The 17,830-nt window shown below is 35.5% G+C and overlaps 1 protein-coding gene across 2 annotated transcripts in view; it reads right to left on the minus strand.

The window, feature by feature from the left end:
• DENND4C (DENN domain containing 4C) overlaps positions 1-17,830 on the minus strand; it is a 128,530-nt gene that overhangs the window by 13,021 nt on the left and 97,679 nt on the right. For both annotated transcript variants that reach the window (XM_079926087.1, XM_079926086.1), the window contains 6 exons: positions 12,251-12,428; positions 11,418-11,527; positions 10,938-11,113; positions 3,751-3,933; positions 2,728-2,923; positions 95-340 (listed from right to left, as the gene is read on the minus strand). In XM_079926087.1, coding sequence (XP_079782213.1) covers positions 95-340; positions 2,728-2,923; positions 3,751-3,933; positions 10,938-11,113; positions 11,418-11,527; positions 12,251-12,428 — 1,089 coding nt within the window. The remainder of the gene's footprint in view (positions 1-94; positions 341-2,727; positions 2,924-3,750; positions 3,934-10,937; positions 11,114-11,417; positions 11,528-12,250; positions 12,429-17,830) is intronic.

Here is a 17,830-nt window from a genome sequence, read left to right on the forward strand (position 1 = left end):
TAAGCCACTATTGTTGTATACTTCCTGCTACCTGAAGTTAAGCCTCATCCTAACCAACACCAATGTAGTATAAGTATTGAAGTTGGTTCCCTACCTGTACACCTCCGTTACAATGTTCAGATGTGAGGATAAGTCCTGGTAAGTTACTAGGAAGGTCCAAACGTCTGAAATACCAAACGAGGTTCCAGAAAATGATTGGATGTTGATTGATAAAAGAGGACGTGTGAATCACCTGATCGCCTTCATTTTCTAGCAAAGATTCAAGTTCTTTACGAAGCACTAGAGGACTCAAGTAGGGCACAGAAACAGGGGGAGGATTGGGTCTTTTTCCTAAAGGATCCTTAAAAACATAGAAATACAAAAAGAAGTGAATATGATCTATTTTATTATGTTTCAGAGTATGTCTCAATGAGATTATACTTCTCTATCCTTTCAAAGTCAATTATTTCAGGGTCATTACTACATGTAGTAGAACACCCTAAAGAAAACATAAAAGAAGAACACCCTAAAGAAAACATAAAGATTAAGAAGTACTTAATCATAAATACCGTTAAGTTAAATGATTACAAACGAAAATTATTAATCAATATAATAGACCCTATTTTAAACATGAGATTTTGTCTATCACATTAACAGCAATGGCCTATGTAGGTTTGACTTTTTCCTTTTCAATTTTTTATAAGAAATACTTGCATTTCTGATGTTTTATAATGATGATACCAAAAGATATGTGACTATCTTCCGCTTAAAACTCTAAACAGATGATGCAATTTTTTGTGTTAATACTTTTTTAAAATAATGAATTAATTAATTAATTTATTTATTTTGGCTGTGTTGGGTCTTCGTTGCTGCACATGAGCTTTCTCTAGTTGCGGCACGTGGGGGCTACTCTTCATTGTGGTGTGTGGGCTTCTCATTGCGGTGGCTTCTCTTGTTGTGGAGCACGGGCTCTAGGCACGCAGGCTTCAGTAGTTGTGGCACGTGGGCTCTAGAGCGCAGGCTCAGTAGTTGCGGTGCATGGGCTTAGTTGCTCCGTGACATGTGGGATCTTCTGGGACCAGGGATTGAGCCCGTGTCCCCTGCATTGGCAGGCAGATTCTTAATCACTGCACCACCAGGGAAGTCCCTGTATTAATCTTGACTCTTTTTAAAACTATATCTAAGTTGTTTTTACATTTGATTGCAACAAAAACTAAAGAGCAACTTTATAAATCAAATGAAATAATGCATTAAAAAAACCCCAACCTAGACTTTGTAAGTTGTGCATATTATAGTCAGAATAAAATGTTTATGACCAGTATTAATAAGTACCCATAGTGCCCAGATTGAGGTCTCCAAATACTGTTTTCCTGTAAAAAGAACCAGGTTTCTTAAAGAAATGGCTGATTCTAGGTCTGGAGAAGGAAATATATAACATGAGCATGAAACATCTTGCAATATAAGAAAGCAAGGAAGCTTTAAAAAAAATTATAGAAAGGCTACCAGAGTTGTGTCAAAAGGATTAAGGCACCAACCTGTAGAGGCTTCTAGCTGACCAAAGAAGGAATAATATAAGCATCAATAAGGATAACAACAGCAATGGATATAAACATAAATGTTTAAACCAATGAGTTCATAATAATACCCTATCGCCCCAGATAATGGATCACCTTGGAGAATGCTAGGAACCCAACTTGTTACTTTGAAAATTGATAAATAAAAGGAAAACAAAATCAAATATTTATTTTGCCTTTCCATCATAAATTGCATCTTTGGAAAACCAGACAAAAGCCATGGGGTTAGTTTCTCTTTACAGATATATTTCATATAATAAAGAAGATGACAGAATTAGACTATCATCATTTTATAGCTCCAAATGGACAACTTGATCTAGGCATTGAGGCGTTAATAGCTGCTAACATCACAAAGATAGTTCGTGTCTCCTATTGGAGGGACATACCACTACTGATGAAGCGCTCTTATAAAAATAAACAAATGAAAAAAAGAACAAGAAAACCCTGAATCTGATCAAGCTTCTAGCTGTAATTACCAATTTACAGGGTTGTAATCAACAAATAAATTGCAAGGGAATAAATTACAAGGGAAAAAAAGAGTCTACAGATTTTAAAAGACTAATAAAACCAGATTAACCAATTATGAAGCATGGACCTTATTTGATCCTGATTCCTCAAACTACAAAACACACAACTTGACATTTTTGAGACCATTAGAAATTTGAAGAAACCTGCTGTATAGCACAGGGAACTCTACTTCACTTTGCTGTACAGTAGAAACTAACACAACATTGTAAAGCAACTATACTTCGATTAAAAAAAAAGAAATTTGAACAAAGATTGAATAACTTGATATTATTTTTTGGGTCTGATAAGGACATTGTATTTCTAAGAGTCCTTATCTTTTAGAGATAAATACTGAAATGTTTACAAATGGAATATATGATGTTTGAAATCTGCTTCAAATGGATCTACGGAAGAACTGAATGAGGATATACATGAAAGAAAAATGGTCATAAGCTGAAAATTACTGAAGCTGGATGATGTGTCAAAGGGACTCATTACACTCTTGTTTATTTGTGTACATATTTGAAATTCTAAAGTTCTTAGTCTGCTTATGAAAAATTCTTATCACTTTTCATGTGATTAAAATAAACCTACTACAGAAGAATTACATGCTGTTCTAATAAATACTTACACGAACACACAGTATAACTATAATGCTGTTACATACCACAATTTCCTGCAGACTGTTTGGAAGACTAACTGTTGAAATGCCATGAAACGGTCTCTGGGAAAAGTCCATATTTTGCAAGGGACCTCCAACACTGTGACTTCTAGTCAAAGATACATTTCGTTTTGATAAACTATTAGGCACAGATGAAATTTTCATAGTTTGGACATCTCCACTGGCTTTCATTATTTCATCACTTAAAAAAATGAAGAAGAAATGCTGTGGTTAGATTGCGTGAAACAATCTAAATCTGTAGAGCTTGACTGTTTTCTACAATGAATTTTGAATGTGCTGAATATATCTGAGAAGACTCAGCACTGCCTTATAAGAATTAAATTTTCTTCAGGTATTTTTGTAAAACTGGTCAGAAAAACAGGATGGAGTGGATGATCTGATGAAGGGTAGGAAGAGGATATATATGGTATATAACAGGTATCATGGTATTATTTTAAAAAGATTAAGTGCCCATTCAGTTGCCTTGTTCAAAAATTATTTCATCTTTATTAAACAAAATCACTTATACATCACCTTACATGTATAATGCATGTAAGTAAGTAAGTAATGTAGATTCATTGCCAAGTATTGAATCTCTACCAGGCCATGATCCACCTAAGGACAGAGGTCAGATTTTATTTACTTTTTTAGTGTTTAGCATAATGCTTAGCATACAATAGGCTCTCAAAAAATGTTTGACTCAATATTTAAGAGTAAAAGGTATACTTCACTGTAAAGAGAGTATGTGTCTGGAAACTGACAATGACTACACTGAAGGGGAAAATACTTTTTACTGTTGAAAAGTTCATTTTTGTAAAAGACCACTGTAAAACATTAAACACAGTATTAAAAATGATTTATCATCAGATCCATTCATTAGATATTTAAACAATATATGGTAGTAAACATTTAAGGTTAAATTCTTAAAATGCCAGAGCTTATGCCTATGTAAGCCAGGTTGTATTTAAAGATGGAATTTCTACTAGGGTACCCAATTTTTAATGAAGATTTCTCTGAACCCCATGGTACCTTGATTCAACTGCAGAGCTTGTTTCTTCAGTTATGGTCTGGTTATGTTTTGGGAAATCCATAAAGTTGATCAGGTCAGGTTCTGCTGAACTGGATATGGGTTTGTGTTCCAAAGGTTCACTTGCCAGTGTAATGCTTCCACTTTGTAAACTGTCACCAGAGGTACTTGGTTTCAGGAAAAAGCTAAATATGGATCAGTCCAAAAAAAACAAAAAAGTCTTTAAAAATCCCAGAATCCTCTAAATTTCATCATATTTAGAATCACTTTATGGTAAAATAGTTATTAATGAGTTACACAAATCCATAGAAATACTGCCTATTTCAAACACACACACACGCGCACACACACACACGCGCACACACACACACAAAACTCACACTCCTGCTCTCATTCTCTCTTCCTCTCTTGTCCCAAACTTTTCAAATGAAAAGGTCTAAAGCAGGTCATTATAGTTCAATATTAGATGCCTTCAGTTTTTGAGAGACTCTAAAGAAAGCTATGAAGGAAGATGGAAAGCAAAATATTTCCTTAATTTTCTTAGTTAAAAAAAAGGAACAGCATTTTAACATGTATTAACCTATGATTGTTTATATACCCTTTCCCCCTTATGAATCTCCATTTTTGTCTCTAGTCATTTCCTCTCCACTCTATTCATTCAGAATTTTATTTTCATCTTTCTCTCTCTTTCTCCTTCTGGGTGGGGATGGGGTGAGGGTTTCACCTTACAAGGGACATTAAGAGAGCTTTCTAAAGTGATAGTAATGTTCTGTATCTTGGGAAGGGTTTGTTTTGCACAAATCAAATTTACCTTAAATGAAAAAAACTGAATAAATACTGAACTCTAGTTAATTATATGAACGCTCAAGTCTTTGTGGGATAAGTGATTTAACGTCTTCTTCATCTTCTTTTTTTTTTTTTGGCCGCACCACAGGGCATGTGGGATTTTAGTTTCCCGACCAGGGATCGAACCCGTACCCCCTGCAGTGGAAGCGCAGAGCTCTAATCACTGGACAGCCAGGGAATTCCCCATCTACATCTTATTTTAAATGAATAAAAATGTAAGATGGATTGGTGGATGGATGGAGGGATACATAAAGCAAGTAAAGTAAAACATTAATTGTAGAATGCAGGGGTATATATTTGGGTATTACTGTAAAAAAGATCTTTAAACTTGGCTGTCAGTTGGAAATCTTCCATAATGACATCCTAGGGGGGAAAATCAATAATGCTCCTTTATATTCAATTAGAATATAAAATAAGGTACTTACCACAAAAGCCTAAGAAACACAATTAACAAAAAAAGTACAAAACTTATGGAGAGGGCTTCCCTGGTGGCACAGTGGTTAAGAATCCGCCTGCCAATGCAGGGGACATGGATTTGAGCCCTGGTCTGGGAAGATCCCACATGCTGTGGAGCAACTAAGCCCGTGCGCCACAACTACTGAGCCTGCACTCTAGAGCCCGTGTGCCACAACTACTGAAGCCCGCACGCCTAGAGCCCCTGCTCCACAACAAGAGAAGCCACTGCAATAAGAAGCCCGCACACCGCAACGAAGAGTAGCCCCCACTCGCCACAACCAGAGAAAGCCCACGTGCAGCAACGACGACCCAATGTAGCCAAAAATAAATAAAATGAAGAAATTTTTTAAAAATTTTACAAAAAATACATATGGAGAATAATTTAAAACTCTATTAAAAGAATATCTAAAAGATGGAGATATATACCATGCTCATAGATAGCAGAATAATACTGAAGATGTCCATTTCCCCCAAATAAATCTATAAATCTAATTCAATCCCATGAAAACTTCAGCTGGATTTTTTTTCTTAAGGAACTCAAAGTTACTCTAAAATTTTATATGCAAAAGTAAGTAACTATAAGAAAAAAATTTCCATAAGGGGGAACTTACCCTACCACTCAGACATCATAAATACAGAGTAATAAAAATAATACAGTACTGACAGAAAGAACAGAGAACCAGAATGAGGTATACATAGGAACTTGATATATGATAAAGGTGATGCTGTATATCAATGAAGGAAGGATGTAAAACTGGCTCATTATATGGAGAAAAATAAAGCTGGATCTTTACAATAATACACAAAGGTGGACTTTAGATGGACTTAAAACCTAAATATCACAAGTAAAATATAAAGCTAACAGAAGAACGTTCAGAAAAAAAATTTCATGTACTACAGATGGGAAATAACTTTTAAAATAAGACTCCCAATGCACAAATCATAAGGTGGAAAATTAATGGATAACATCAGAATTAATAATTTCTTTTCGGAGAATTAATATCAAGAATATTCAAGACGGGAATTCCCTGCTGGCCCAGTGGTTAGGACTCTTGCACTCTCACTGCCGAGGGCCCAATCCCTGTTTGGGGAACTAAGATCCCACAAGCTGTGCTGCATGGCCAAAAAGAAAATAAAATAAAGAGAAGAATGAACAAAGCCCCAAGTCAGTAGAAGGAAAGAAATAATAAAGATCAGAATGGGAATAAATGAAATAGAGACTAAAAAGACAAAAGATCAGTGAAAGTAAGAGCTGGTTCTTTGAAAAGATAGACAAAATTGACAAATCTTTAGCTAGACTCACTAAAAAAAAGAGAAGGCTCTGATAAATAAAATCAGCAACAAAAGAAAAAACAATGGGTACCACAGGAATACAAAGGATTATAAGAATATGAAAACAGCTATATGCCAACAAATTGGACAACCTAGAAGAAATGGACAAATTCTTGGAATCATACAACTTTCCAAGACTGAATCATGAAGAGAAAATCCAAATTGATCCATCACTAGTACAGAGACTGAAGCAGTAATTGAAAAGCTTCTAAAAAACAAGACCAGGACCAGACAACTTCACAGGTAAATTCTACCAAATATTTACAGATTTAATACCTGTCCTTTTCAAACTATACCAAAAAATACAAGAGGAGGGAACACTTCCTAACTCATTTTATGAGACCAACATCACCCAGATACCAAAACCAGATAAAGACCACACAAAGAAAAAACTACAGGCTAATATCTCCAATGTACATAGATGCAAAAATCCTCAACAAAATACTAACAAACCAAATCCAACAATACATTAAAAGGATCATATACCGTGATCAAGTGGGATTTGTCCCTGGGATGCAAAGATGGTTCAACATCTGCAAATCAAGCAATGTGATACATACGTTAACAAAATGAAGGATAAAAATGATATGATCATCTCAGTAGGTGCAGAAAAAGCAGATGACAAGATTCAACACCCATTTATGATAAAAACTCTCCACAAAGTGGGTACAGAAGGAACATACCTCAACATAATAAAGGTCATATATGACAAGCCCACAGCTAACATCATACTCAAAGGTGAAGCTGAAACATAGTATGTAAGTCCCAGCCACAGATATTAGCCAAGATAAATAAAAGGCAACCAAATTGGAGAGGAAGAAGTAAAACTCACTGTTTGCTGATGACATGATTTTATATAGAGAAAAGCCTAAAGAATCTACCAAAAAACTATTAGGAGTAATAAATGAATATAGTGAAGTTGCACAGTACAAAACCAACAAAAACCTGTTGCATTTCTATATACTAACAATGAGCTAGGAGAAAGGAGAATTAAGAAAACAATCCCATTTACAATCACCACAAAAAGAATAAAATAAATGGAATAAATTTAAGCAGGAGTTGAAAGACCTCTATACTGAAAACTATAAGACACTGTTGAAAGACACTGTAGACACAAATAAATGGAAAGATATTCTGTGCTCATGGATTGGAGGAATTAACATTGTTAAAATGTTTATATTTTTTAATTACCTAATTTTAAAAATATTACATAAAGCAATCTACAGATTCAGGGCAATCCCTATCAAAATCCCAAGAACATTTTTCACATAAATGGAACAAAAAATTATAATATTTATTTGGAACCACAAAAGACCTTGAAGAGCCAAAGCAATCTTGAGAAAAAAGAACAACGTTAGAGATATCACACTCTCTGACTTCAAACTATATTACAAAGCCATAGTAATCAAAACAACCTGGTTTGGCAGAAAAACAGATATAAAAATCAATGTAACAGGGACTTCCCTGGTGGCACAGTGGTTAAGAATCTGCCTGCCAATGCAGGGGACAAGGGTTTGAGCTCTGGTCTGGGAAGATCCCACATGCCACGGAGCAACTAAGCCTGTGCACCACAACTACTGAGCCTGTGCTCTAGAGCCCGCAAGCCACAACTGCCATAACTACGGAGCCCCAGTGCTGCAACTACTGAAGCCCACGCGGTTAGAACCTGTGCTCCACAACAAAAGAAGCCACTGCAATAAGAAGCCCTTGCACTGCATCAAAGAGTAGCCCCCGCTTGCAGCAATTAGAGAAAGCCTGCGTGCAGCAACGAAGACCAAACGCAGCCAAAAAAAAAAAATCAATGGAACAGAACTGATAGCCCAGAAATGAACCCCGGCATACATGGACAACTAATTTACAACAAAGGAGCAAAGAACATTCAATGGAGAAAGAATAGTGTCTTTAATAAATGGCGTTGGGAAAACTGGACAGCCACATGCAAAAATATGAAACTAGACCACTATCTCACACCACACACAAAAATCAACTCAAAATGGATTAAAGACTTCAAGACCACAAAACTCCTAAAAGAAAATATAAACAGTATAATCTTTAACATGAGTCTTAGCAATGTCTTTTTAAATATGTCTCCTCAGGCAAAGGCAACAAAGCAAAAATAAACAAATGGGACTGCATCAAACTAAAAAGCTTCTGCACAGCAAAGGAAACCATCAGCAAAACAAACCAACAACCTACTGAATGGGAGAAAATATTTGCAAATGATATATCTGATAAGGAGGTAATACTCAAATTATATAAAGAACCCATACAATTCAGTATCAAAAAAACAAACAACCCAATTAAAAAATGGGCAGAGGAGCTGAACAGACATTTTTCCAAAGAAGACATCCAGATGGCCAACAGGCACATGAAAGATGCTGAACAAAAAACCACATTAACATCATCATCAAGAAATGCAAATCAAAACCAAAGTATGATATCACTTCATTTCTGTTAGAATGGGTGTTATCAAAAAGTCAAGAAATAACAAGTGTTGGTGAGGATGTGGAGAAAGGGGACCCTCATACACTGCTGGTGGGAAATGTAAACTGGTGCAGCTGCTATGGAAAACAGGATGGAGATTCCTTGAAAAAATTAGGAATGAAACTACCACATGGTCCAGCCCAGTTCTGGGTATTTATCCTAAGAGTACGAAAACATTAATTCAAAAAGGTACATGCACTCCTGTGTTCATTGCAGCATTATTTACAACAGCCAAGACATGGAAACAACCTAGATGCCCATCAACGATGAATGGGTAAAAAAGCTGTGGTACATATACACAATGGAATACTACTTAGCCATAAAAAAGATGAAAATTTGCCATTTGCAACAACATGGATGGACCTTGAGGGTATCACGCTAAGTGAAATACTTCAGATGAAGAAAAACAAATACCATGATTTCATTCATAGCTGGAATATAAAAAACAAAAACCCAAAATAAATGAACAAACCCAACCAAAGAAAAACAAACATAAGAACAGAGTAGTGCTTATCAGAGGGTGAAGGAGGGGTAGGGAGGATGGAATGGGTAAAGAGCATCAACTATATGGTGACAGATGGAAACTAAATTATTGGTGTTGAGCACGCTGTAGTGTATATAAGTAGAAATAAAATGTACACATGAAACTTATAAAACATTATAAACCAATGTTACCTCATTAAAAAAATAAATCTTTAAAAAAACTGACAAAGGATATAAACAAGCAATTCATAGAAAATGCTGGAATAACTAACAAGCACATGAAGAGATATCCAAACTCACTAATATTCAGAGATATTCAAACAAAAATGAGATACTACTTTATATCATTAGAGCACAAAATCAGAAAAGTGATCATACCAAATGCTGGTAAGGATGTACAGAAATGAGAGTTTTGGGGCACTACAAGTAGGAGTGTAGCCATCTGGGAAGCAATCTTCCAGTGTTTATTGAAATCATGTATGGAAAAAACCCAATGATCTCACTCCTAAGACTATTATTCTGAAAGAAATTACTTCATAAGTCCAGAAGGGGACATATATTTTGCAGTGTACTGCAACAGTACAGTGATGTTTACAGTAACAGAGAACTGGAAGCAACTGAAATATCCAAGTAAGTAAAATGAGGTATTAACTTCCTATAGGAGAAAAAGAATAAATTAGATGTACATATAGCAACTCAGATTTTAAACTAAGTAATAAAAAGAAATAGAGATTTTCAGCATCATTCTAATCATGTACGTTAAAAATACATAATCATGCAAAACAACATTATTTATAAGGTTATATATTCAAGGATTTATCACACACAGCGGGATCAATGTTTTTGTTGGGTAATATAATAAGAGTGGGAATGGTGAGGGGAGGAAGATAATAAAAGAGGGCCCTTGCACAAACCAATGATCACAGTGCATCAGGAATTATATGCTTTCACTCAGCTCCACACTGAAGCTAACAGGAAAAACAGGAGACACCTCTGTGATTGGAAATTTTTAAAAAGTAGATAAAGGTAGTTCGTTCCATAAAGCAAATAGAATATTAAGTATAAGTACTTTAAGTCAGGATACAGTTACCAAACTCTCAATTACTTAATGACTGATCATAGATCAGCCTCTCCTTTCCAATGCGTAGAATTCGGTCATTTCACAGTACAGAGCACCAACATAAAGGGGCAACAAAGTTAAGAGAAGAGTTAAAACCCCTTCCACCTTTTTTTGGGGGGTGGGGCGGGGGCGGCTCCAGAACACATAATCAAGGTCATCGAGGCAGAAATATTAAAATAATGACTAACGTTAGAGTTCGGAATTATCTATAATAATTATATAATCTGTGTAGTAATTATATAATTTATAAAGTTTAGCTCCGAGAATTAACTACTACTGATAATCATTTGTTAAATAAAATGGAAAAGCGGTCTCCTACATTATTAGTATTTTCTACTCAAATACTGAAAGTGCAGGAGGGCGAGGAAAGGAACACCTGGAGCATACCATGACTATTTCACTTTTCCCCCAGGAGTCATGCCTCTTGGGGGACGCTTACCTCTTTAAGGGAACTTTTACAATACTAACCTTGCAGAGCCTCTCAAGTCCTTAAATTCTATGTTGAGAAGAGGCAAGAAGTTGCTTTTACAGAAGGGACAGGTTGTATTCAAGTTTGAATCATCTGCCGTCCATCCAGCCATAATTTCTTCATCATAAACTAAAGCTCCACAAGCTCTGCACTGTGAACAACTTGACATCAAAACCTAAGAGCAGAAAAGTACACATACTGAGAACCTCCACAGTGAAAATCAGTCTTAATAGGCCATCCTCTTGAGACAAACATAGAATTGTATTTATTTTGTAGATCACACTTGGAATAACAGTTCAATTACTTCATAGGTAAAACTACCAGTTTATTGCCTTGTTTACATAAGATATCAAGCAAATTCAACAAAATGACTTATTTTATTATTCTGTCCAAAAAGGTACAGAATTCTGTTAAATGCCATTCTGAAATAAAAATATGTTTACAGCCACTTTATCATGGACAGAATATAGAACTTTTACCTCCATTGCACAATTCTGATAGATGCTGGACATGCTGGTGTTTTGAGAAGAACCATGATCTGACTTTTCAAAGTCCTGCCCTTTTATGCCTCTTGGAAATGGAATTTCACCTAGAGAGAAGTAAACATCATAAATGTCCTTATTCTTTGGAAATGCATACTTAGGGGGAAATATCATGAAGTCTGCAATTTATCTTCAAACGGTTTAGTATCAAAATGTACTTATGTACATACACAGAAGAAAGGTTAACAACAGTTAACTAAATCTAGATAGAGAACATATGATTGTTCACTATATGATTCTTTCAACTTTCAACTTTTTAGGATATTTGAAATTTATTTGAAATTTTTCATAATAGAAAGTTGGAGAAAATGAATAAAATTACAATTTTAAAAAATAACACAGAACTAGGAAATTTCAGTGATATAACACAGAAATCCTCCAACTCTAGTAAATATCTGATTCACCTGGAGAGCTGGTCAAAAATATACATTCTTAAGGTCCCATCCCACAGATTAAGTCTCAAAAGTTTTAACCTAGGGCTTGGATACTTGTATATACTTTTAAACAAATTCCCCAAGTGATTCTGAGACACCCTAAAGTTTGAGAACTAATGATAGAATCCATAAATGTACATAACTAAAAATAAACTCAGTGGGTGCCTACAGTACTTGTAGATCATATAAAATAACAGGGATAATATGGTGTGACTATATCAGATCCTCTCAACAAATGGGGCTTACTGTGTGTGTGGTGCAGGGAGGAAGAAGTATGGGCATAAATTAAAAGTTAATTTTCTATAAATTAGAAGAAAGGACGATCCTTCCCCTTACCTGGTGAGTAATGCAGTTTACCTACATCTCCACTGCTGCTGCTACTGCCAAGGCTTGTGTTGCTCTGGGTAAGTTCACTAGGGACCAGCCCTGAGATACTCGTGTTAGGTGATATATTCTCTCCTAAAATATGGTCTTCAAGGCCAGCTGGGAAGCTGTAATCTCTCTTTGTTTCCTCCTTTAATTGAAAAGAATAAAATCCCACATACATAAGTAATACCTTCCCCAATGAGAATATATTCACTCTACCCTTTTCAGAATTAAACTCATCTATAATTCTTAAATAAATCATCATCATCATATGTTTCAAAACCATGAACTCTTTCTGTTATTTGGAATTTCTCTTCCATACTCTAGGACATTCAAGCAATGACCTATGCTTTAAGATTATGCTGTGCTCCTAGTGTATATTAGGAGTGTGGGGTTCATTCCAATATTCAAAATTATAAAATGAAGGAACTCTAGATGCTCACTATGCCCAGTGTAATCAGAGACCCCAGTCCAAGTAGAGTAGGGGCTTCCAAGAGTCAGCCAGATTGTGTTCTTGGCCCCCCTTCACATACTAGGTATGTGACCTTGCAGAAATTACTTAACTTCCATAACTTTTAATTATATTATCTGAAAAATGTGGATAAGTACATTAAAATAAGGTTGTGGTGAGAATTTTAGCTGGCAATATGATTATTCTGAATAACAACCATCATTATTAGAGGAATAAAACATGAACAAAGTTCTGAACACTGTAGTTCTTAACCACTATAAGTGATTGTTAATGCTTTAGATAGAAAACATTTCAATAAGCAGTTTCCTTTTTAATTTTTGCTTTAAAGGAGAAAGACTTGTGTCTTCCTTGTTATAAAACCATATTAAATGATTTTTAAAAATTAGATATGCAAAACAGGAAATAAAACACTTATAATATCAACATCCACAGAGTGCAGTAAAAATCTTGATGTATATCCTTCTAGTCAAAAATATGCATACATAATACGTTTTTACAAAATAGGATCTTTTTATCCCATTCTTCTCATGTAGTTTATCATTAAATCTTCTACATTATTTAAATCCCTGCAACCTAATCTGATTTACTGATGTATTATTAAGAATTTAGTAAATCCTCTACTGCTTAAACATTCAGAATCCTGTAAATTTTATGAGTTACACTGCTGAATTCACTTGAGCTATTTTTACACATATCCCTAAATATTTTCTTAAATTCTGGATAAAAGTTATGAATATTTTACAGACTTTTTATTCATTCCTTCACTTGAAAGTATTTATTAGGTATATCCTATTTGCCTTTGCAGTCAATGGTACTAGGGCGATAGTAATGAAAAGAAAAGAAAGATTAAGATCTGCAACCACCTGGAATTTACAGTCATATATTCCAAGTCCAAATTACTCTGTAGAAAGCTTTTTATTTAACACTGCTAGATAAAATTTCAAAAGTGAAATGGCTCACACTGTTTTTTTTGTTTGTTTTAAATATAATTCCAGGTTAAGATGCTTTTGAAGTTAGCTTATTTTGTCTTTCCTTAACTGACCTTCTAAGTTCTTTAAATATAAAATTTGCCCACTCCTATTTTCACAAAAAGATATTATGATTAATTCTCTTTATGATGATTTTTAAAAGGATTAGCAGTTTTTCAAAGGCTATATAACAAAAGACAAGAAGGGCATTACATAATGATAAAGGGATCAATACAAAAAGAGGATCTTAAAGTCATTAACATATATGCACCCAATTCAGGAGCACCTAAATAAATAAAGCAAAGACACAAAGGGAGAAATTGACACTAATACAATAACAGTAGGAGACTTTAACACCCTACTGACATCAATGGACAGATCATCCAGACAGAAAATCAATAAGGCAACAGAGGTCCTAAAGGACACAATAGACGAGTTGGACTTAACTGATCTCTAAGGGACATTACATCCAAAACCAGCAGAATACACATTCTATTCTGTAGAATGCACATTTTTCAAGTGCACATGGAACATTCACCAGGGAAGACCACATACTAAGTCACAAAAAAGCCTCAAAAAATCTAAGAGGATAGAAATTACACCACGCATCCTTTCTGACCAAAACAGTATGAAACTAGAAATCAACTAGAGAAAGAAAAATGGGAAAAGAACAAACACATGGAGACTAAACAACATGCTACTAAAAAACCAATGGGCCAATGCTAAAATCAAAGAAATCAGAAAACACCTTGGGACAAATGAAAAGTAAAACATAACTTTATAAAACCTATAGGATCCTGCAAAAGCAGTTCTAAGAGGGAAATTCACAGTAAGACAGGCCTTCTTTCAAGACACAAGGAAAATCTCAAACAACTTAGCCTACCACCTAAAAGAATTAGAAAAAGAAGAACAAAGCCCAAAGTCAGCAGAAGGAAGGAAATAATAAAGATCAGAGAGGAAATAAAATAGAGGTTAAAAAAATAATAGAAAAGATCAATGAAACTAAGAGCCAGTATTTTGAAAAGATAAACAAAATGGACAAACCTCTAGCCAGGGTCACCAAGAAGAAGAGAGAGGACCCAAATAAACAAAATAAGAAATGAAAAGAGTAGAGTAGAAATAACAAATAATACAGAAATACAAAAACTCATAAGAGAATACTAAGAACATTTATATCCCAACACATTGGGCAACACAGAAGAAATAGACAAATTTCTAGAAACATACAGCCAGCCAAGACCGAGTCAAGAAGAAATAGACAATTTGAAGAGACCAATTACTAGAAGTGAAATAGAATTGCCAATAACAAAACTACCTGCAAACAAAAGCCTAGGACCAGACAGCTTCACTGGGGAATTCTACCAAACATGTAAAGAAGAGCTAAAACCTATCCTTCTAATACTATTCCAAATTATTAAAGAGGATGAAACACTCCCAAACTCATTCTACGAGGCCACTATTACCCTGATACCAAAACCAGACAAAGATACTACAAAAAGTGAAAATTACAGACCAATATTCTTGATGAATATACATGCAAAAATCCTCATCAAAGTATTAGCAAACCAAATCAAACAACATATAAAAAGGATCACACACCATGATCAAGCTGGACTTATTCTGGGGACACAAGGATGGTTCAACATATGCAAATCCATTAATGTGGCACACGGCACTAACAAAAAGAAAGACAAAAACCACATGATCATTTCAATAGATGCTGAAAAAGTATTTGACAAAATTCAACATCCATTCATCATAAGAACTCTCATCAAAGTGAGTACAGAAGGAACATATCTCAACGTAATAAAGGCCATTTATGACAAACCCACAGCCAACATAATAATGGTGAAAAGATGAAAGCTTTCCAGTTACATTAAGGAACAAGACAAGGATGCCTACTCACACCCCTTCTATTTAACATAGTATTGGAAGTACTAGCCAAAGTTATCAAACAAGGGAAAAAAGGGTATCCAAATTGGAAGGGACTGCAGATGACATGATACTCTATACAGAGAACCCTAAAGTCCCCACCCAAAAACTTTTAGAATAAATGAATTCAGCAAGGCTGAAGGATACGAGATTAATATACAGCAATCTGCTGCATTTCTATACACTAATAATGAAATATCAGAAAGTTAAAATTCCATTTAAAAAAAAAATCCCATTTAAAACTGCATCAAAAGAAGAAAAAAACCTAGGAATAAACTTAATCAAGGAGGTTAAAGACCTATACACTGAAAACTATAAAACATTGATAAAGGAAAGTAAAAATGATTAAAAGAAATGGGAAGATATTCCCATGCTCTTGGATTGGAAGAATCAGTATTATTAAAATGGCCACACAGGGGCTTCCCTGGTGGCGCAGTGGTTGAGAGTCCACCTGCCGATGCAGGGGACACGGGTTCGTGACCCGGTCGAGGAAGATCCCACATGCCGTGGAGCGGCTGGGCCCGTGAGCCATGGCCACTGAGCCTGTGCGTCTGCAGCCTGTGCTCCATAACGGAAGAGGCCACAACAGTGAGAGGCCCGCGTACCGCAAAAAAAAAAAAAGGCCACACTAACCCAAAGAAATCTACAGATTGCATCCCCTATCATTTTTCAAAGAAATAGAATAATCCTAAAATTTATATGGAACCACAAAAGGCCCCAAATTACCAGAGCAATCCTGAGAAAAAAAGAACAAAGCAGGAGGTATAAACGTCCCAGACCTCAGACTATACTGCAAAGCTACAGTAAACAAAACAGTGTGGTACTGGCACAAAAAAAACAGATACATAGATCAATGGAACAGAACAGAGAGCCCAGAAATAAACCCATGCACCTACAATCAATTAATTTATGACAAAGGAGGCAAGAAAATACAATGGAGAAAAGACAGTTTTTTCAACAAGTGGTGCTAGGAAAACTGGACAGCTACAGGCAAAACAATGGGATTAGAAAATTCCCTCATACCATATACAAAAATAAACTCAAAATGGATTAAAGGGGCTTCCCTGGTGGCACAGTGGTTGAGACTCTGCCTGCCGATGCAGGGGATACAGGTTCATGCCCCGGTCCGGGAAGATCCCACATGCTGTGGAGCGGCTGGGCCTGTGAGCCATGGCCGCTGAGCCTGTGTGTCTGGAGCCTGTGCTCCGCAACGGGAGAGGCCACAACAGTGAGGCCCACATACCGCAAAAAAAAAAAAAAAAAAAAAGGATTAAAGACTTAAATATACAACCTGAAACCATAAAACTCCTAGAAGAGAACATAGCCAGGACACTCTTTGACATAAATCATAGCAGTATTTTTTGGATCTGTCCCCTAAAATTAACAAATGGGACCTAATTAAATTTAAAAGCTTTTGCACAGCAAAGGAAGCCATCAACAAATCAAAAAGACAACCTATGGAATCAGAGAAAATATCTGCAAATGATGCAACTTACCCAAAATATACAAACAGCTGATACAGCTTAATATAAAAAAAACCAAGCAATCCAATCAAAACATGGGCAGAAGACTTGAATAGATATTTTCCCAAAGAAGACATACAGATGGCTAACAGGCACACGAAAAGATGCTCATCATGACTAATTATTCAAGAATTGCAACTCAAAACCCCAAAGAGGTATCATCTCACACCTGTCAAAATGTCTATATCAAAATGTCTACAAATAACAAATGTTGGAGAGGATGTGGAGAAAAGGGAGTCCTCATACATTTTTTATGGAAATGTAAATTGGTGCAGCCACTGTGGAAGACAGTATGGAGGTTCCTTAAAAAACTAAAAATAGAATTACCATAAGATACATCAATTGCACTCCTGAGTATATATCCAGAAAAAAAGGAAACACTAATTCAAAAAGAGACATGTACCACAATGTTCACAGCAGCACTATGTACAATAGACAAGACATGGAAGCAACCCAAGTGCCCATCAACAGACGACTGGATCATGAAGATGTGATACACACATACACACACACTGGAATATTACTCAGCCGTTAAAAAGAATGAAATATGCCATCTGTAGCAACATGGAGAGAGCTAGAGAATATTAACGTTTAGTGAAGTAAGTCAGACAGAGAAAGATAAATACTGTATGATATCATTCATATGTGGAATCTA

This window comes from Stenella coeruleoalba (genome assembly GCF_951394435.1).
Source record: "Stenella coeruleoalba genome assembly, chromosome: 7".
NCBI lineage: Eukaryota > Metazoa > Chordata > Mammalia > Artiodactyla > Delphinidae > Stenella > Stenella coeruleoalba.